The 20,678-nt window shown below is 41.1% G+C and overlaps 1 protein-coding gene and 1 long non-coding RNA gene across 6 annotated transcripts in view; one reads left to right on the top strand and one right to left on the bottom strand.

The window, feature by feature from the left end:
• Positions 1–11,879: 11,879 nt before the first annotated feature.
• On the top strand, positions 11,880–14,064 carry LOC134333962 (uncharacterized). Its single transcript, XR_010015427.1, has 2 exons — positions 11,880–12,214; positions 13,904–14,064. It is a non-coding gene; the product is annotated as an uncharacterized LOC134333962 (long non-coding RNA).
• A 146-nt stretch (positions 14,065–14,210) lies between these two features.
• The window catches only part of rerea (arginine-glutamic acid dipeptide (RE) repeats a), a 238,821-nt gene continuing 232,353 nt past the window's right edge, over positions 14,211–20,678 (bottom strand). For 4 of the 5 annotated variants that reach the window (XM_063016133.1, XM_063016134.1, XM_063016132.1 and 1 more), the window contains 9 exons: positions 20,046–20,245; positions 19,566–19,727; positions 19,345–19,458; positions 17,829–19,192; positions 17,021–17,243; positions 16,209–16,914; positions 15,642–15,815; positions 15,349–15,529; positions 14,211–15,113 (listed from right to left, as the gene is read on the bottom strand). In XM_063016133.1, coding sequence (XP_062872203.1) covers positions 15,080–15,113; positions 15,349–15,529; positions 15,642–15,815; positions 16,209–16,914; positions 17,021–17,243; positions 17,829–19,192; positions 19,345–19,458; positions 19,566–19,727; positions 20,046–20,245 — 3,158 coding nt within the window. In that variant the 3' untranslated portion in view covers positions 14,211–15,079. The remainder of the gene's footprint in view (positions 15,114–15,348; positions 15,530–15,641; positions 15,816–16,208; positions 16,915–17,020; positions 17,244–17,828; positions 19,193–19,344; positions 19,459–19,565; positions 19,728–20,045; positions 20,246–20,678) is intronic. The other variant, XM_063016135.1, reaches the window with a different exon arrangement.

The following is a 20,678-nucleotide window of genomic DNA, read 5'->3' on the forward strand; positions in this document are numbered from 1 at the left end:
TACCAATTTTTTTTATGTTATCCAAAAAGCTGATTCCACATTTAATATTACATAAGTTAATGCATCATAACAGATAAGACCCACTCAGCAAATACTATGCAAATCAGACTACACAGTGGGAGCGTGTAATAAATACTGTTTATGGCTTAAGCTCATTGGGAAGCACTAAAAGCACTTAATCTTAGCTTCTGGATATACACAGCTTGCTGTTCTGCTCCAGTGCACTTAAAGAAATCACCTTCATGTGTTCTGCTTTAACCAAGAATTTTGATCCTGTTTAAGACTTAGGATTATCCTTAATGTTTTTTTTAATTGTACCACAAATAACATGGACTCTGGGGCGGCAATGAAAAAAACCCTGCTCCTGCTTTTTCTTTATCCAAGTGGTCAGTCAAAAATCAAGTAAAAGTCAAAAACCCTCTGAATAACCACAAAGCCTAAACCAAGAATCTGTGTTTTGTTAATTTTTTTAAACCTCTAATAAACTGAACCTTATTTAACTGAATTACAAATAAATGACTTTTGTGTTTTGAAATATAAACCAGTTTTGAATTTGATCACTGCAGTACATTTAAGAAACATTCAATCAGGGAAAAGAGTAAAACATTTATAGAATATTACAAGTTACAGAGTTTCTACAATAATCAGGTGACCTGGTAACAAATGAAGGTAACAAGATATGGTATTACACTGAAGACAGAAAATAAAGCTTGGTAATCTAACTCATAGTCTTATAAAGACAAATTGTTGATTGTAATCATTAATATACTACTTAAATAAGTACTTCCTTTACACATTTATGCTCACACACACACACAGATGACAACAGATTTAGCCACCTTTGCTAAAATATGCATATACAGGCGTGCAATCTCAATAGACAAACATTGGTATTTCAATGTATAACTATTACAGGATTTTACCTTTCCAACAGGTTTTTACCTTGACAGTGCTACAACAATCAGAAGTGATGTTTTTGTAGAGTAAAACAGCCTCGCCACACAGGCTTACAAAACACAACAATTCATTTTAAACTAAAGCAAATTACAGGGCACAAGCACAGAGCAGACATCATGTTTCTGTGAAGTTTACACAACCACAAAAGCCATTATCAGTGTTTATACATGGAGATTTTAGTCTTCCAGTTCATCCATGTGAAGAGCAGAACATCCTATTTTTTTCCATCCACTTCATTGTCCACATGTCCATTTTCAACAGCATGCTTTCTCCGTTTGTAAATAAAAGAGAAAAATGATGTGTGAATGACAACTAAATTAACTAAATCTGCTAAATTAATTAATGGAAAACTAGTCCAGGAGGCAGACTCTTTTTATTTAATGTTGACACACTTGTCAACAGGTTACAAACCTGACCATATGTGAGCATACTGGACATGATATTTGCAGAACACAGTTTACGTAAAGCTCCTATTTAGAGAAATGCTATTGGTTAAGAGTAAAGAAGGTGCAACGGGGTGCTTCCCAGCAGCCGGACATGAAGAATGATAAGAACTGAGGAAGCAGCCAAATACAGGACCATCCTTTTCCAGAATGCACACTTTTCAGACTCTGAGAACAGTTCGTCTTTTAACATGACAATGACCCAAAGCATACAGTCAAAATAACACTGGATTGCACATATAACAACAATTTTCTTGCTCACATATGACCAAAAGTATTAAGACATCCACTAATAATTGAGTTCGGGTGTTATAGCCTCACGCACTTGATGTTGTTTTATGATGTTTTAATATCAATGATATAATCATTTTGTGTGCCCTTAACCCCACTGATCACTACTGGGATGAACTGGAAGACTCATTTCAATGCAGACCTTCTCAACCAAATTTTGTACTTGACTTAAATTGGTACAAATACCCAGAGACACACTTCAATATCTTCTGAAAGCTTTCCCAAAAAGAAGAGGCCTATATGCACAAATGGGGTGCAAACTTCATATTTTGACCACAGTTTTGAAATGGCATGTCCCAGATTGCAACCGCAATCTAGTTTTATTATCTAGTACTGAACAGCCTTGTCAGACAAGCCTGTCAAGGCAGTGGAAATGACTAACTCCATATCAACAACCAAAGTTCTTCATGATGTGATGGCGAACAGTGTTTATACCAAATTACAAGTTTTAACCAATACAGCTTAAAAGTAAAACCATTGCAGTTATGTATAGGTGAGGTTCTTTCCACCAGAGGGCGCCCAAACCCAATTGTTACTTACCTAGAGTGTGTGGCGTTGGCCAAAAATAAACAGTTTACAAATCAGAGTTGCAGGACAACAGATATTCTACAAAAAAGCTGATAATGAAGTGGACATTCTCATATGCCATCATATAAACAAAAGGATCATGATAGACAGCAGAATGGTGAAAGTTTGCACAGTCAAAATGGCGTGTGAGCTTTCTTTTGTGCAACAGCTGGCAAGGGCATTAAACAGGAAGCTAGCAAAAAGCAAACACAAGCTGGAGGAATCAGTAATGTTTCCTACATCATCCAGGCTCCTCCCAGGGGGACAGACTCACCCCTCAGAGGCGGATGATGGGTGGATGCCAAAGTGAGCAATCTTGTTTCTAACCCCAGGGCCTGTTTTCAATCCAAAGAAAATGTGTCTGATAGTTCTGCTTGATGTTTTGGTGTGGTCCTGTAATTTAACTAATTGAAAAACAAGTGAGGTAAGATATTTGTAGAAACAAAACAAAAGGTACAGACTTCTAGTCTAGTACAAATCAAAATATGACAGACTTACTTGCTAAATGTATGGTGGCAATCCATAATGACATATGCAGCCATCTTGTAAAACCATTAATACCGATGACTGCTGATTGAGTTTAGCGTACGAGTTGCACCCTATGGTGTAAACACTACCAACCTGATCATGTTCCCAAATTCCAGTATAATACAACCCCCTACTAATACAGATTTTCAAGAGCATGGATGAAATCATGTACATTTCCAAGCCAACAATATCAACAATTTTAGACATGATTAAACTTTTATGGGAAGTTCTGAAGAGCAGACTGTAAATAAGATTTCCACCTAATTTATGGGCGGCACTGTGGCTCGGTGGGTAGCACTGTCGCCTCACAGCAAGAAGGTCCGGAGTTTGATTCCTTGTGGGAGCGGTCTGAGTCCTTTCTGTGTGGAGTTAGCATGTTCTCCCCGTGTCTGGTGGGTTTCCTCCGGGAGCTCTGGTTTCCTCCCACAGTCCAAAGACGTGCAAGTGAGGTTAACTGGAGATACAAAATTGTCCATGACTGTGTTGAGTGAATGTCATGAATGTAACCAAAGTGTGTAAAACATGATGTTAAAATCCCAATAAATAAATAATAAACCACCTTATTTATTAGACATTAAAACTGGAAGATCCAGAATGCTTTAAGATCCCACTACAAACCATTCAAGACATGTATAACATCATACAATGAAGAATAAAAATGTTCCAGATGTTAAGAACGACACTACTATTTACCAGGTCCTAGACGTTAAAAACAAGGTGGATTTGGCTGGTTACCAGCCTCAGCTGACTAGGCTGGTCAGACTGGTTTGGTTTTTATGGTTTTCAGGAAGTTTTGGATGTTGCTCAGGCTGGTGCAGCAAGACAGGCTGGGAGATTTTTTATGAAAGCCTAAGCACCTGTCACTTGGGTATATAGTGTTCTCTAATAATCGTGCATAATAATAAATAGTGTAAGAATAATAGTGTTTTATGAATAATGAACTATACAAATATACAAATACATCAATATAATAGTCTACAAAAGAGTCGATTCATTGATTTAATGCTTAGGGAATTGACAAAACAAAATAATTGAACTTGTTTATGCTTGTATATAACTTTTTCATTTGATGTGCACTTAAAATAAGTCATTCTTCCCCATAGCAATGCTTAGAGTGCCACCATAAAATGATTACACTATCAACATCCTAGTAACCACCTACATTACCCGAGCAGCCACCTAGCAATCCCTTATCAACCACCTGGAATAGTATATCAACAATTTAGGAACACACTAATATACACATAAGTTAGCATACCAAACAACTAGTGACACTCTACCCACCTACCATCTGGCAACACCTTAGCACACAACCTGGCAACCACCTGAAACACTATAGCAACCATCTTATGACATCCTAACAGCCAAATGAAATACTATAAAAACTGTGTCTGAAAACCCCAGAGCAATACTAACCAGCTACGAACACCCTAGCAACACCCTGGAATACCACAGCATCCATCTAGATGCAACATTGCAACAAACTAAAAGACGATTGGCAACCAACAAGCAACACCCTTAACAACTGTCTGAAGTACTGTAGCAACCACCTGGGATACAGTAACAACTGCCTAGCAATACACAAGCCCTCAGAACACCATAGCAACTGCTTAACAACACACTAGCAACCACCTGAAATAGAATCTCAACATCCATGATTTAACCAGCCCGTTCTACATTGTAATCTTTACTCTGATGCTGCTTTGTAAGAACATGGCAGGCAAGCTGAGTTAAAGTGCATTCCAGATCTTTATCAGTTTATTCAGATCCTCAGCAGACTGTAATGGAAGCAAAACAGGCTTTCCATATTAAAACCAGACGCTCCCTCTCTTGCCTTATCCCTCTCCCTACAGCACTATGTTCAGAATGGGAACAGGGTTTTCTGTACAGCCTGCTTGACAGATCAGCTATGCTGAGCCTGTGAAAAGCCCCTCATCTTAGGGATTTAGAGCAGCATCTGATTACTGCCATATTATACTTGTAATCCCGGAGTGTAGTAATTAGAGCAGAATACTGCCTCACAGCACATATCATATGGAGTCTTAATGTATTGTGAAACTCTGTTATACAAGTAACTAATATTCCGAAAAGATTGAGATTACACGCTAACGGCAATTCTGATTAAAGAATTGAAAGAAAATTAAATGAATTTGTGAGCATGGTCATGAATACACCCTTTCACAATCTGATCCAGTGCAAAGCTGCAGAGCAGGATGGATTTTGGCATCTTTGAGTATTACATTTGATCCGAAGTGAATCAGTAGTAAAAATGTAAGGATACGACAATGTAATAATAAAGTAGGAGAGCAACAAATGTTGTAAATTATGTTTATTAGTAAAAAGTACAAGATTTTAGCTGTTTGCAATAAACCAGTCAAACAAGAACAATTTAACTAGCTCAAAACAAAGAATATAACCTAAACAATAGAACTACGAGGGATCTTCAAAAATCTTCCGCACTTTTATGTTTTGGTTGGAAACAGTGAGGGCCGGAGAAGTAGTAACTCGTCGTGTCTGAGAGACTGAGAGAGAGCTTATAGTCCGGATTTAGCACCATCTGATTTCCACCTTTTTGGACTGCTCAAAGAAGCTTTATGGCAAAGAAAATTTTCATGTGATGATGATGTGAAAGCAGCAGTGCATCAGTGGGTACACGCTTAACCAAAAACATTTTTTGCTGATGGCATTAAATAGTTGGTATGACGCTGGGAAAAATGCATCAGAAGGTGACTGCAGAAAAGTGAAGTCATTTGTTTTTCAAATTCTTAATAAACAGAGTTTGAAAACGTGTGGAAACATTTTGAAGAACCCTCGTAGTTGCCAGGAATAATAATTTTAAACAGCATACTGACTGGTTGTACAACATTTGGCTTGGAATATTGTACCTCACTGAGATAAACAACATAAAAAGATGCATGAATAAATAATTATGTTTCACAGAATCATGTCTCAGTCCCTGTTCATTAACACATCTTGTTTCAGCAGCTGTCTGAGGTGATGAGATTGGAGTAAGCTGCTGTGCATTTGCCTCTGGCGTGTAAGTTTATCACCTGGTGGCTCATGCCTGGCTGGAGGCATCTGAAAGGATGGACTATAGAAGATTCATTTTGTTGTGAAGGTGCAAGAAAAAACAAAGAACAATCTATCTGTGTCTGGGAAATCGGACAGCCTCCCAGAAAAGCGAGTGAGCATGATGGCATGGCTATCTATCACAGAACACTCATTACACACAAGACCAGTCTGTATTCAGGCCCCTGGACAACGACAAGCCTTAGCTTAAGGCTTTACCCACCAGGTGAACATGGATAAATCTCAGAAATCCTTGAACATTTATGAAAAACAAATATATAATTAATGACTTATGACCATGGGTGGCTAAAGTATAATCAGGGATCTCTTGTACAGTTAAGGAATTTAAATTTGGTGTTTACTTTTTCCAATTTCATCAACAGCTTTATCCTGGTTAACGTGACGACTGGTCTAGTTTCACCCATACGCACTAGGCACAAGGCAGAAATACCAAAGACAGGGTGCCAATCCATTGCTGGGCTTCAGCTACCCTCCCCCTCCTCAGAGATTGCCAATTACGTCTGTGTAGACACCCAGCCGGCTAATAGCACAGCTGAGACTCGGAGACCGCTGTGCCACCTGAGCGCTCCAGCTTTTTTTTTTTTCACATTCCAAAAACCTGGCAGTATGCAGAGTGGCTATTCTAAATTGAGTGAGTAAAAATAAACTGCTGCTCAGTGCAGTGTGTGTACTTGCTTGTCTATTGTCTCTGGATATGCTTCAGACTAAAGAAGTAAATAATACACTGTTTTTGCAATCAAATCTTACCTAATTGAAACAGTTATGGGAGATTTTGGACCACAGTGTATGCTCTGTGGCATCTTGATCATACGTTGTGGTTTTTCAACCTTCCAAGGCTTTTCAGAGGCTTAAAGAAACTATGTTGGCATTTACTGAGTTTTCATGACATTTAGCAATAATGAAACATTAACTCGTACCAAAGCCATTTGATTTAAAATTCATTTTCTGGTCTACCGGTTGTAGAATGGACTTCTTTTTAACAGCTCGATATAAACCACAAATCTGACTTTTACTATAGGATGTTATGTTTTTACAGTTCATTTAAATGAAGTCATCACCTTTGTCATTAACAAAGATTTGTGAAGGCATACGTGGTTAAAGAAACCATCACACCCCACATAGTTTACAGCCAGGCACACTGCCAAAGAGAGAAGGTGTAAAATGGAGATCTAACATCTCAGTGGACAACAATGTAATTCAGCCGAAAGACAGAGAACAGTCTAAAAAGAAAAGAACAGGAGGCGGGGGAGGTAACAGGGTGTTGATGTGCAGTGGTTGAGGAATGTGCTCGGCTAGCCAAACGCGGATCTCTCCGCTCTTGTGGAGCAGGCGAGGGAATGGTGATCTGCTATGGCAGGAATGTGAAAGTGGGATATCATTAAAGGCTGAAAGCAGGCCTCCTATTTGCACAGTCTTCTAACACCACTGGGACACACGACAGCTGTCTAATAACATGGGCTGACTGCACACCCGGTCCACCGGAGACCACCAGCCACTTCAACCGTGCCTGTTCTAACCCAAAGAGGGATAAAGAGACAGACCGAGAAACAGAAAGGCAAGAATTATTACAGTATAGTGTTTTTTTCTCTTAAAGAACTTTGGTACAAAAACCCTAAGTACTGATTGACTAATAAAGTGCTGGTCATCCGTCACCATATTCTCATCAAGTGGAAGAGTGCATGTGGCATACATCAAGAGAACTGAACATATTTGAATGCTGGACCCTACAGTAAGCTGTCCTGAACGAACACCAGCCACTCCTATTGCAAACAAGTATATAAAAAATTGGCCTATATGAACACCAGTCACTTCTACTGCAAACAGGTATATAAAACTAATTAAATAAAACAACCCACATGCTTCCAACTTTGTGGCCATTTCCTGTTCCATTATGACTGTACACAAAGTGTGGCCCATAAAGAAATTGTTGGGCCAGTTTGACATGGAGGAACTTCAGTGGCCTGCACAGAGCCCTAACTCTAACCCAAATGCACTAAAAGAATTAAAATGTTGACTAGGTGCCAGACGTTCTTGTCCAACACAAATGCCAAACCTCAATTGCTCTTTTGACTGAACAGGCACAATCTCCACAGACACACTTCAAAATCTTGCTGAAAACCTTCCCCGAGTGCTCCAAAAATATATTTTGTATATTTTGATATGACTGTCAAAACCAGATGTCCAAATATAATTTTACACTTCTAACAGGATGAAGTGCATCAAACTCTGTGCTGAAAACGGGTAAAAGTAAGTACCGGCATTTCTAAAGTCAACAAGCTTATTTTTCTGAACAGAACAGCTCAGCTCTGAAAAATCAAAAAAAGCTCTCCCACTGGTTACTGTCACACCTTGTTTCAATGTAAATTGACTTAAGATAATCTATGTGTTCTTTTGGCTTTCAAAACATGCCAGTATGGATTGGCTACTCTAAACTGCTTGAAGTGAATATGTAAATATGCAATGTGCCATGACTGACTGATGCTATTTTCAGGGTCTATTTAAGGAAAACATGTATTACAAATTGTATCATTAAATTTTATCACCCCATCACCTTAAGCTAACAGTAGCTGGATCAGCAATCACAGAAAACGTTACTACAAGGTTCTACCAGAAATTAAATACACACATTTATACAACTTTGTGTCCAGCCCTGAATGTAACCAATTAATTGTGTATTATGTATAATAATATTACCTGGACAAAAAGTAAGAAAATATTTTTAAAACATATCTTAATTAATACTTATAAACACTTACACCAGTTGCCCTTTTGATGCAATGAAATGAAGTCCTCTCTCAGCTTTTGTGACAGCTCCTTAGTTTTTACTACGTTTGCAAAATGGCTTGAACACTTGAATCTCTGTGTGGTGTTTATATAACACATAACAGCTGAAGCAAATTAACGCTCGTTATTGAGTCCTAATGGTTTAATCATGTTACAACACCATTTTATCCATACTAGCAGTGGGTTTCAGGATCAGCAATATTACGTAGAAGCTGAATAATTGTGACATGCCAGTATTAACAAAATCTACATTGTTCATTTTCTTTGTAAAGATTTTTTTTTTTTTTTTTTTAACACACACACACACACACACACGTGTGTGTATATATATATATATACAGGTCCTTCTCAAAAAATTAGCATATTGTGATAAAGTTCATTATTTTCCATAATGTAATGATAAAAATTAAACTTTCATATATTTTAGATTCATTGCACACCAACTGAAATATTTCAGGTCTTTTATTGTTTTAATACTGATGATTTTGGCATACAGCTCATGAAAACCCAAAATTCCTATCTCAAAAAATTAGCATATTTCATTCGACCAATAAAAGAAAAGTGTTTTTAATACAAAAAAAGTCAACCTTCAAATAATTATGTTCAGTTATGCACTCAATACTTGGTCGGGAATCCTTTTGCAGAAATGACTGCTTCAATGCGGCGTGGCATGGAGGCAATCAGCCTGTGGCACTGCTGAGGTGTTATGGAGGCCCAGGATGCTTCGATAGCGGCCTTAAGCTCATCCAGAGTGTTGGGTCTTGTGTCTCTCAACTTTCTCTTCACAATATCCCACAGATTCTCTATGGGGTTCAGGTCAGGAGAGTTGGCAGGCCAATTGAGCACAGTAATACCATGGTCAGTAAACCATTCACCAGTGGTTTTGGCACTGTGAGCAGGTGCCAGGTCGTGCTGAAAAATGAAATCTTCATCTCCATAAAGCTTTTCAGCAGATGGAAGCATGAAGTGCTCCAAAATCTCCTGATAGCTAGCTGCATTGACCCTGCCCTTGATAAAACACAGTGGACCAACACCAGCAGCTGACATGGCACCCCAGACCATCACTGACTGTGGGTACTTGACACTGGCACCTTGATTTCCGAATGACATGCAAAATTTGCTTTCATCCGAAAACAGTACTTTGGACCACTGAGCAACAGTCCAGTGCTGCTTCTCTGTAGCCCAGGTCAGGCGCTTCTGCCGCTGTTTCTGGTTCAAAAGTGGCTTGACCTGGGGAATGCGGCACCTGTAGCCCATTTCCTGCACACGCCTGTGCACGGTGGCTCTGGATGTTTCTACTCCAGACTCAGTCCACTGCTTCCGCAGGTCCCCCAAGGTCTGGAATCGGCCCTTCTCCACAATCTTCCTCAGGGTCCGGTCACCTCTTCTCGTTGTGCAGCGTTTTCTGCCACACTTTTTCCTTCCCACAGACTTCCCACTAAGGTGCCTTGATACAGCACTCTGGGAACAGCCTATTCGTTCAGAAATTTATTTCTGTGTCTTACCCTCTTGCTTGAGGGTGTCAATGATGGCCTTCTGGACAGCAGTCAGGTCGGCAGTCTTACCCATGATTGCAGTTTTGAGTAATGAACCAGGCTGGGAGTTTTTAAAAGCCTCAGGAATCTTTTGCAGGTGTTTAGAGTTAATTCGTTGATTCAGATGATTAGGTTAATAGCTCGTTTAGAGAACCTTTTCATGATATGCTAATTTTTTGAGATAGGAATTTTGGGTTTTCATGAGCTGTATGCCAAAATCATCAGTATTAAAACAATAAAAGACCTGAAATATTTCAGTTGGTGTGCAATGAATCTAAAATATATGAAAGTTTAATTTTTATCATTACATTATGGAAAATAATGAACTTTATCACAATATGCTAATTTTTTGAGAAGGACCTGTATATATATATATATATGAGATGAGTGCTGAGGTGAATTGCTCAAAAAAGTATATAAGAAAAAAATTGCTGCTAATATATTACTAATTTCTAGTGCTAATATTATTACTATTACTATTTTATTAGTAATATTATTACTAATATATATATATTAGTAATTGTACATGGACAGCTGTCAATAAGGAAGGCGTTTTGTTTTTACTTTAGGTTAGTAATTTACCAAAGCATTTCTGTATTGCATGAATTATACTATTACACTACTTATGTGTAAGTGTTAAATCGTATTTTTGCTTACTTGTGTGTTTGTACATATTAAATGTATTAGCCGCGATGCTAACGACATTGAAATCTGTCAAATTGCAAACTTCAGTTCAGTCAATTAATAAAAGTAACATAGTCATGTAATTTTAATCGATAAGATATTATAATGGAAACGTGTAGTTCAGGTAAAATTATAACTAAATGATAACAGTGTTCCACACAGTGAAACCCTTATTTAAACAGCACATTAGTTAACCTACATCACGGTGTTCCGTACAGGGGTTATCATACTAGAGTTAACATTTTTCTTTCTTCTGATTGTTTTATAATATTTTATGTTAATCATATCACTGACATTATTTAAAAATGAGAAACTGAAATCAGAAGCATTATTTCTCTAAGAAATAAGTGTAGGCACTATTACAAGTGTATAGGGACTAATATACACTAGTATATATTTAGTAATATTTACATTGCCATAAATATTCACCCAAAGCTTTGGCTGCAAGATGTCAATTCTGACTAATGTTTTTCAAATTACCCAAGAATGTCCTTTATTTGCTGCTGATTGGCCGATTTTAACGTGTCAATTGAATAATTTTGGCTCAGTAAGTAGCCAAGCCCACCCCCACTGGGCTGTGAACAAGATGCATCATTCTGGGGTAATAATAAAAAAGTGCATTATTGTTTTTAAACCTCAGACACTTTATGTAACGTCCTGAAGTTATTTAAAAGGTTATTTTAGGTTTAAATATAGTATTCCCTTACAAATAAGCTTATATTTTCTTATATTTCCTTATCACCATAGAATACTATAGACAAGGAACCTTTTTCATTTCCATTTTCAGCATTTAGCAGACACCTATATAAGCTTTTATAACTTCTAGCAGAGCAGCTGTTTGCTCAGGTTCTTAGGCTTTGTAATTTCCACAGGGCACCACACACTTACATTCTCACAATCTTTAATATAGAGTTCTAGGCAGATAAATCTAACCTATAAATTTAAAACAAACAAAAACTAGCATGTCATAATTACACAGTCAGGGCTATTTAATCATGGTTACATGTACTTAGAGTACTGCACTGGAAAAATAGCCTCAGGCTGAGCAGTGAGGTTGTGGTGGAGTTGTAAAAACGGTACGTGCTTAAACGAGTCACTGGCCTAAAATGAGTAGAGATTACTGTATATGCTTATGGAGAATTTTATCTGCATTTTTTTACAGCTTTAGCTTACCTCTGACCCGAGTCACAACACAGGGGTCTTGTCAGCCGAGTGTATGGCACTTCCAGCAAAAACGCAATTAGACTGGAAGGGTGGTAGCTTTATTATCATGCTTCACGAACATCAGACATGAGCACTGCAGTGGATTGACTTCTTCAGGAAGATGACTGTCAGGTTTGTCAGACTTAAGCTTAATGTATGACTCTCTGAGCCAGGGTTTGAGATGAGATGTTGGGTATTTTAGTCAGACAAATTTACTAGTAATGTAGAAAACTGTAATGCATTATAGTCAGCACTGAAGTTTGGAATATCTTCGCTTATTAAAAAACAGGTGAAAATGTGTCACTTTCATGTGTTGCTTATAGACCCAAGTAACTCTGATATGGGCTGAATCATTATGGCCAAATGCCCATGACATAGTATTTTTGAGACAGCAAGGTGTGCTGTGGTCCAAGAAGGGATAAACCATAAAATGCCAAAAGGTCGACCCTCTTTCATTGCTTCGATGTTTAGAAGGATTTGATGAACTGTGTGCTGTGAAATGTTCACCTCTTTACCAGTATTTAAATAATCTGTAGTTTAAACCCTCTGGCATCAAATGTGTCAGCAGTCCGTAATTTGTCCCCCTCGGACCACTGTTGGTGGGTACTCACTACGGATGCCTGTGAGCACCTCTTATTGTTTTAGAAATACTTCAATCCAGTCATCTGGCTATAACGATCACTACTCAGGTCTTTATGCCCCCCAAATCCACTGCATTTAATGTGTACTACAAGTGACTACCATCAGCCCAACATTTAATATAAATATATACTTGACTGTGATATACACAACTTATGAAATAGGCATTGCCACTGCATGGTTGGACCTTATGATTTGGTTCATCAGTGTGTGTGTGTGTGTGTGTATGTTGAATACAAAATGTGCATTTCTTAAAGCAGGACATTAAACCAGACAATGTAAATAACTAAAATACTGATATGGAAAAACATACACAGGTACTCTCAGCATTAACATTTAGTTTCTGTCATAACAAAGAGTGATATTAACTAGAAAATCAAGTATCTTTGTGGTGTAACTTAAGTTTTATTTTAATAATCCACAAATTTTTCAAAAAAATTACAAAATACTCAAATGGGCAGAACACAGGACTCACAATTTTGTTTAATTATCTCTACTTTTGTTTACATTGTGTCATCCCATGGTGACTACTAATATATACAATAAGCTTCAGGATACCAGTATATATAAATCTTAGCAGTCAGAATTTACATTCTGCTATTGCCGCTTTGAAACGAGAAGCTAAACCATTGACAACACTTAACATCAAGGTTTAAGACACAAAGGAGGGACAAAAGGGAGAAATGTTTAAAAAATAAAATCTGGATGCTGTATACATTAGTCAGACAGGTAGATGGCCAAGTTCAAATAAAAGAAAACCAAAACGTTAATGATAAGTTTGGGCTTTAACCGACACATTTCTGTGTAAGCTTTGGTTTCTTTCTAACCAACAATAAAGCCCAAGATTGGTATATCGTATAACAGTACTGATTATCAAGTATCGTTCAAATTTTATCCAAAAACAAAAATACCTTCTGGTGATTGATATCCATGAATGTAAATCAAGCACGATTGATGTGAATGACAAACAGTTCCGACATAAAAAAAAAAAAAAAACAGTAAATACTGCATGTAACAGTGGACTGGACAATGGCCATTATACGACTCATGTACGATGGGGTCTGCAGTGTCAGGAATGCAGAGAAGCTGCACTGGTAACATGTTCGTCTCTTCAAACAAACATGCCCACACAAATGTGTCTTTTTGTTCAAAGCTCTTAATCCATCTTGTTTTGTGTTTCAGCTATCACAGTGAGGTTGACCAGTAAGCTCGAGGCAGAGACTCAAGTAGTGAAGGTGGGTGAAACTAAACTGCCATCATTTTCCATAAGCACCCAGAATCGATAAAAGCGTCTAAGAAAACGTCATAAAAAAGCCATTAAAATCATTTTGAGACAACGAAAATACCAGGATCAGTTTCAAGTACTTTCACCTAAACCATAATTCAGTTTTATAAAACCAATGTTTTTCATCTTCACTTTGGTTCACAGAACAAATAGAAAAAAAATGCGCTTATTCACATTGTCAGTTCACTTAAAAACCAATTAGAATTTAAAATATTATCTGGTTTTATTCAGTGCAATTATTTCGTGTCATCATCAGTGCACATGTGTGCCACATTTCGAATCCAACCACTGAAAACAATAAAAAAAAATGAACATGGTCATGACATGAGCGGGTTTGTGTGTGTGTGTGTGTGAGTCCATAAAACAGAAAGCAGCTCAACTTGAGCATTCAGCTAAGGTGTTTGTGGATAGAAATCTGGTACCACTCTCTTAGTGACCCTGTTTATGGGCCGCAACCACCGAAAAAGGCTACCTGCTCAAATAATGTTCCCCTCTGAAACAAGGGCTGATGCTTCAGGACTATTTTACTGGAGGTCTAACGATGTGTCAGGATTCCACACCTATTAATAATAATAACAATAATCATATGTATATATATATTTATATATACTATTTACAGACTCAAAAATGCCATGCTGTAGCTTTTCGTAAAATTATGAAAAACGTCCTACAATGTATTAAAATAAACATTAAATTTAAGATAGCACTTTTCAGATATAATGGCCCGAATGCTCCTTTTCCACCTTTTTGAATAAGCACAGTGACAAAGTGTCTGGTATTCTAGCACCTACAAAAAATGTCAGGGAAGCTTCTCAGAGGATGTTCATGCAGGAAAGTCACAATCAGTCTTGAGGACGTTGTCACTACTTGCACGCTATACCAAAAATGAAGTCAATGTCTTAGGGAAAAAAAAGTCTTAGAGTAAAAAAAAGAAAAAAAAAGAAAATAAGATGGTCCTTGTTCTGGTCTTTTATTTCAAATGTTCCAAGGGCACACAAGTTCCTGTCAGTGACTGTTTTGGCTCGACTTCCTGTGTCCTGCTGACCTCTGTAACGTCACATCCCTCTAAATGATCACAGCTGCTTATCACTCTCCTTCTTCAACCGACTGCAGGGTGAGGAAAAAAAACATCAGTCAGACATTAAACCTAACCACATTAATAAACAGGTAATGCATTAATTTATTAATATAAGGAATTAATAGACTGAGCAGAGAAAACACTGCCTCTCATCACGTAGAAGTGATGAGACCCCGACGTAAAAAAATGCGGGTCATGGTCCACTGTTGCAAACCAGTGAATTGGAGTTTATTGACTGAGCAGTTTTGATTCAGCGAGACTAACCTGTAGTAGTCTTCCTGTCCAGGCAGTGGGCCTCCGTGCATGTGATGGTGGCCGTGCAGCCACTGCTGCTCCATTGCCAGTCTCTGCAGCTCTGCAGACTGAGCGTGCATAGCCTGTAGCTGGTGTGCTGCAGACATTGGTGGAGGTAATCCGCCAGGCAAATCTCGCGGGTATGGTGTACCTGCAACATTGACATACAATGCAGGTTAGAAACAAATGAAAAAATAAGGTTTTATTTGAATCAAACAGATAATTCCAGTAACACAAGGTCAATGTTATAAGCTCGGGCTTACCGAACACAGGGTGGCGCAGCATTTCATGTTCGTGTGGCGGTTGGCCGAGCAGCGCGTTAGGGATGGCTCCGGGCGGGTACGGGAAGCGTGCCAGGTGGGGTCCGGCAGCCAGCGGGTCAACGGCTAGTGGATGAGCCCCAGAACCTGGTGGACACACAAGACATTCACCACCACCTACTCCGTGTCAGCAGCTTTTTGTCAGGGTACATAGGCATTACAATAGTACACAGACACAAAAGCATGCCCACCATTCACTGACATTCAAACACCCAACTCACAGCATACACAGCAAAGTCCACATACACAGACCGTGCATACTTGCAGCTGCATGCATATTTTCTTTTTTATATTTATATATATATTAGTGCAACGTATTAACAGTAGACTTCTTTATTATAAAACTTCCAAAATAAAAATGAAAACTAGAGATGCACTGATTGCAATTAGGATTTTTTAACATATAACCGCCGATTTAGATTTTTTTGAAAACTGATCACAGTCAATCGATGCATCTCTAATTAAAACTTCAAACAATTTGAAGGTAAACAAAGTAAAGTTGGTCCTCACCTTGGTGCAGTGGGTCCTGCTGGTGTAGGTGTAGGTGCGAGTGGATATGCGAATGCTGGTGATGATGTGGCGTCACGTTGAACATCTGTAGTCTGGCGATAGGGTCATTGGCCATCCTTTCGTGCAGGCGCTCAGCGACCAGCCGGTCCGGGTAGGCTATATCGGGCCGCAGCTGAGGGCCCCCAAGTGCCAGGCGCTCACGCTCTAACGGGTTCAGTCCTGGGTGAAAAGAGGCGAACGGGTGTCCCGCCATGGGGGGTAAACCGATAGGGCCGTGACGTGCAAAGTGCTCCATGGGGTTGGCTGAAGGGTGCAGACTTTCCAGGTCAGCTGGTTTAACCTCAAACCCAGGCTTCATCCTCTCCCTGAGCTCTCTCTCACGGATCTCCCGCTCGCGCATCTCCCGCTCTCTCAGCTCCCGCTCGCGCATGCTGGGGTCGACGTTGTATAATCCTTGCATGTGGTAGGCCAGCAGCGGCTCTCCGGGGTTCAAAGGCATGAAGAACGGGTGGTTGCGATTGGTGGGGGACATGACGTGGGGTCGTGCGTACTCGCTTAGAGTGCGCAAAGCTGGCGTGTCCGGGCCGATGTAGGGTGAGACGGCGGCAATGGTGGTCGGAGGGGCATCAAAGTGCGGTCGCATATGAGCATGGCAAGCCATTGGAGGATCACCCAGCCTGCATTCGTGTGAAGAGCTGGATGATTTCTGTAAAGCCAAGCAAGACGCTTTGTTAGGATGTTAAACAGCACATGTTATAAATGACTGTATAAGAAAAAGGAAATGGATGCATTTATGTAAAAATGAAACCTACAGCAGCTCTCTCAGCCTCCTTTTCGCGTTCCCTTTCCCGCTCCCTCTCCTTTTCTCGTTCCCTTTCCTTTTCTTTTTCCTCTCGTGCTTTCTGCTCTGCTTCTCTCTTAGCCTTCTCCAACACTTCTTCACGTTTCTTAGCCAGCTTGGATGATGGAAGTGGAGTAAAGTAGAAGTCAGTTCTTGCACACGTGTTGTAGCCTCGATCCAGGTACTTATAGAACCTTTAACGGCAACAGGACAGAAAATATTAGACGTAATACAGAGAACCTGTTTTAATAACATGATTGTGAACCAGATTGGCTGATAAACGACAGCTGAAATCTGTGTAATTATGACAAATAAATGACCCCTGGCATGTCGGCTCATTATTCTAGGGTAAAGCAACTCAATCAGTCTTTCTACAGCCTTACACATAATGAGCTGTACCCTGAGTGCATTAGCAGCCTCATTGCTATTCAATGGCAGTGTGTGTGCAGCACTAGGAGATGGCATCACAACAGTCTGAACGAGAGGTATTCATGTCCTGATGGATCCATTCACTTAAATGATACAGTCATTAATCTGTCGCCTGTCTCTGTTGTGATGACTGCAGTGCAGCTTTAAGTAGGGGTGGGCGATAGAGCAAAAATAATCGTATGGCACTCCCTGGACCCATAAAATGCATCACATTCAGTTTTTACTACTGAAATCATGTTGTCGTATTTTCCAACCTAAAACAATGTACTACCTGACCAGATGTTTGGGTAATATATTTTGCCGATCACCGGGTCTAAAACTAAAAATCAGAAGTGAGGGTGCGTGCGTACCGTGCGGATTGGCTGGCATGGCTGGCCGTGTTGACGATGGTGGGCACTGGTGAAGGGCCCCTCTCTGGTGATGGGGGGCTTTCGGGCTCCTCCACCTCATCCAGAGGCTCTTCTTTAATCTGCACAGTGGGCATGGTGGAAGGTCCTGGGCAGGGCACACTGACGGAAGCTGGCAGGGGCATGGAGATGGATGACTGGGGCTGCTGCAGTCCAGACAATGATCCTGCCACGGATGGAGGAACTGAGGAGGGTGGGAGAGCAGCTGAGCCACCTGGGATGAAAGGATGAGGAGGAAAGGGTGGCTGTGAAGATGCTGAGTGTGAAGAGGCAGTAGATGCCGAGGGGAGAGGTGGAGCTGGAGGAGGCACGTGGTTCTGAGACTGTGTGAGAACAGGAGGCTGGGTGGCTGGAAGCTGCAGCTGCTGAGGCATGGGCTGCAGTGGCGGTGGGTGGGCTGAGGGCGTATGGTGTGTGGACAGTGAACTGAGGGGCTTCAGGGCAGGCAGAGGGGGCAGGTTGGGTGGCTTCTGAGGAAACTGTGGTGCTGACAAGTGCGGAGGATGCTTGTGTGTTTGAGGGTTCTGCATTTGAGGGATGGGGGTGGTGGGAGGAGGCTTGATGTGAGGCATGGGCATGGGTGCTGGGGGCAATGGCTGCTCTCGAGGTGGCTGAGTGGCACTTTGAGAGGAGGAGGACTGCGAAGGTGGAGTGTGAGGTCGTTGCTGCTGTTGGGACAGTGAGGAAGACTGTGACTGGGATGAAACTGGGGATGAAGGAACCTGAGACTGAGCGAGAGGGAAGTTCTGTGGAGGTATGGAAGAGGAGTGAGGATGAGGCATGTGAGGATGGCCTATCGGTGGCATAGGGCCGTGAAGTGAAGGCTGCAGAGGTTGCGGGCCGCTCTGCGAGGGCACTGGGATTTGAGAAATACCCTGCATGGGTGAGTGGGGAGAGGGGAGTCTCTGAGGATGAAGTGCTGCTCCAGACTGGATGTGAGAAAGCGGACCTGTCGAAGGAGGGATGGGTGTTGTGGGCACAGACGGAGACACTTGGGAAGAGAGCGGAGCAGCGCTTGACGTAGGGGGTGTGGGGGCTGCTGTGGCAGAAGACAAGGGTGCAGGGGGTAAAGGGCCTGTCTGGCACTGGATAACAGGAGGGTGCTGGCCCTGAAGGACTTGCTGCTGCGCTGATGAATCTGAGTCACTTTCATTGTCACGTGGGCTTGGAATGCTGGGAGACGAACTGCGGTTGTCCTGGTCGATGTCCTTGGGGTCGCTGCCATCGTCATTCACGCTGCGACCATCTGAGCTCTCTGCCTCGCCCTCTCCCTCACACTCTGAGGGGGAGTTGGGTCGACTCAGCTCCTGAGAGGGAAAGCAGTAAGTTAAATGGTCAGTTAAATGGGTTTTAGTATTGAGTTTTAGGACCTGCAGGCCTAAATAAATAAATAATAATAAACAAAGTAAATAATTTGGCAAAACGTATAGACACTGGGTCGCACATATAGGAATCGTACCTGAGTCTTTGACTTTTTAGCACTGACTCTTTCAGGCTCCTCTGTGTCTGAGGATCCCTTCTCTCTCTGACGTTTGGCACTCTTCAAAGGAGACGGGGCCTCCTCTTCTATCTTCTGTTGTGGAAAAAAAGACAAACATGTAGTCGCCTGTTGTACAAGCTAAAGCAGATGTTGAGCAAATTGTAGCTCGGCTGGTGTGGTGTGCTATAATGGGGTCATACCTTAGTGGGTTTCTTCACAGAGTCCATTTTGCTGTCAGTGCTGGAGGTGCTGGCTGCGCTGGGAGAGGTACGACCACTCGATCGCAAGTCCTCATTGATTGGTGAGGCTCGGCCATCTGGGCTGGCTGTCTGCTTCTTCCGGCCACTTCTTAACGTTGACATCTGGAGAAAAAAACCCGACAATATTTACAAATCAGCCACCTAATGCATGAAAATGACGTTTAGCAGACGCTTTTTTTCAAAGCCACATCCAGTTATGACTGAATACAGTTTGAGCAATTGAAGGTTAAAGGCTTTGCTCAGGGGCCCAACCGTGGCAACTTGGTGGTGTTGAGGCTTGAACCTGCAACCCTCTGATTACTAGTCTAGTACCTTAACCACTGAGCAATTTTCAACATCATGAACAGAGAAACCATCAAAACAGGCTCCCAAATGACAACAATGGTATAAAACTGTACAAAAGAAAAGACGCAAACTCACCGGCCCACGGTTCCGTCGGGTCCTCATGCTATGCTTCCCACCAAGTCCATCATCTTCCTCTTTGACAGGTTTAAACATAAAAGGAGGTGGGTCCACAGGCTTCTCGATAGGTGGTAGCTCACCGTACTTCTTAAAATGGATTCGGCAGTCTGTGCACAGCAGGATATTCTCCCGTCCCCCGTGATGCCAGTCCTTAGAGGCTGCAAAAAAAAAAAAATCCGGCTTGAGATGAGCAGTCCTGGAGAAGACGTGCATGACTTACATCCTAACAGACATTGGTGTGTTCACACTCGCCCGCGCTGCGTTGTGTGGTAATGCTTCTAGGTAATGCCATATGGGAGCTCTGTGAGTGCCAACTGCACCCAACAAGTCAGTGGGTTTAATGAGGCAAAGAACAAATGAGTAACTGTCAGGTTGGATGAAATTAGCAGTGACATCCTCCAAGGTCCATCTGCCATTGGAGAGAGTGGGTGAGTAGCATGGCTCCCTCAAATGGAGAGTAATTACAGCCCTGCTGAGGGGATTATTACGGGCCTGACGGGCCGGTGATGCTAACAGTGTTGTAGGAGCGCCACCTGTCTATGTGTGTTATGACCAGAGTCTGGTACTGTGCCGTACCTGGGGACTGACTAA

The sequence above is a fragment of the Trichomycterus rosablanca genome, chromosome 19 (assembly GCF_030014385.1).
Source record: "Trichomycterus rosablanca isolate fTriRos1 chromosome 19, fTriRos1.hap1, whole genome shotgun sequence".
Classification (NCBI taxonomy): Eukaryota; Metazoa; Chordata; class Actinopteri; order Siluriformes; family Trichomycteridae; genus Trichomycterus; species Trichomycterus rosablanca.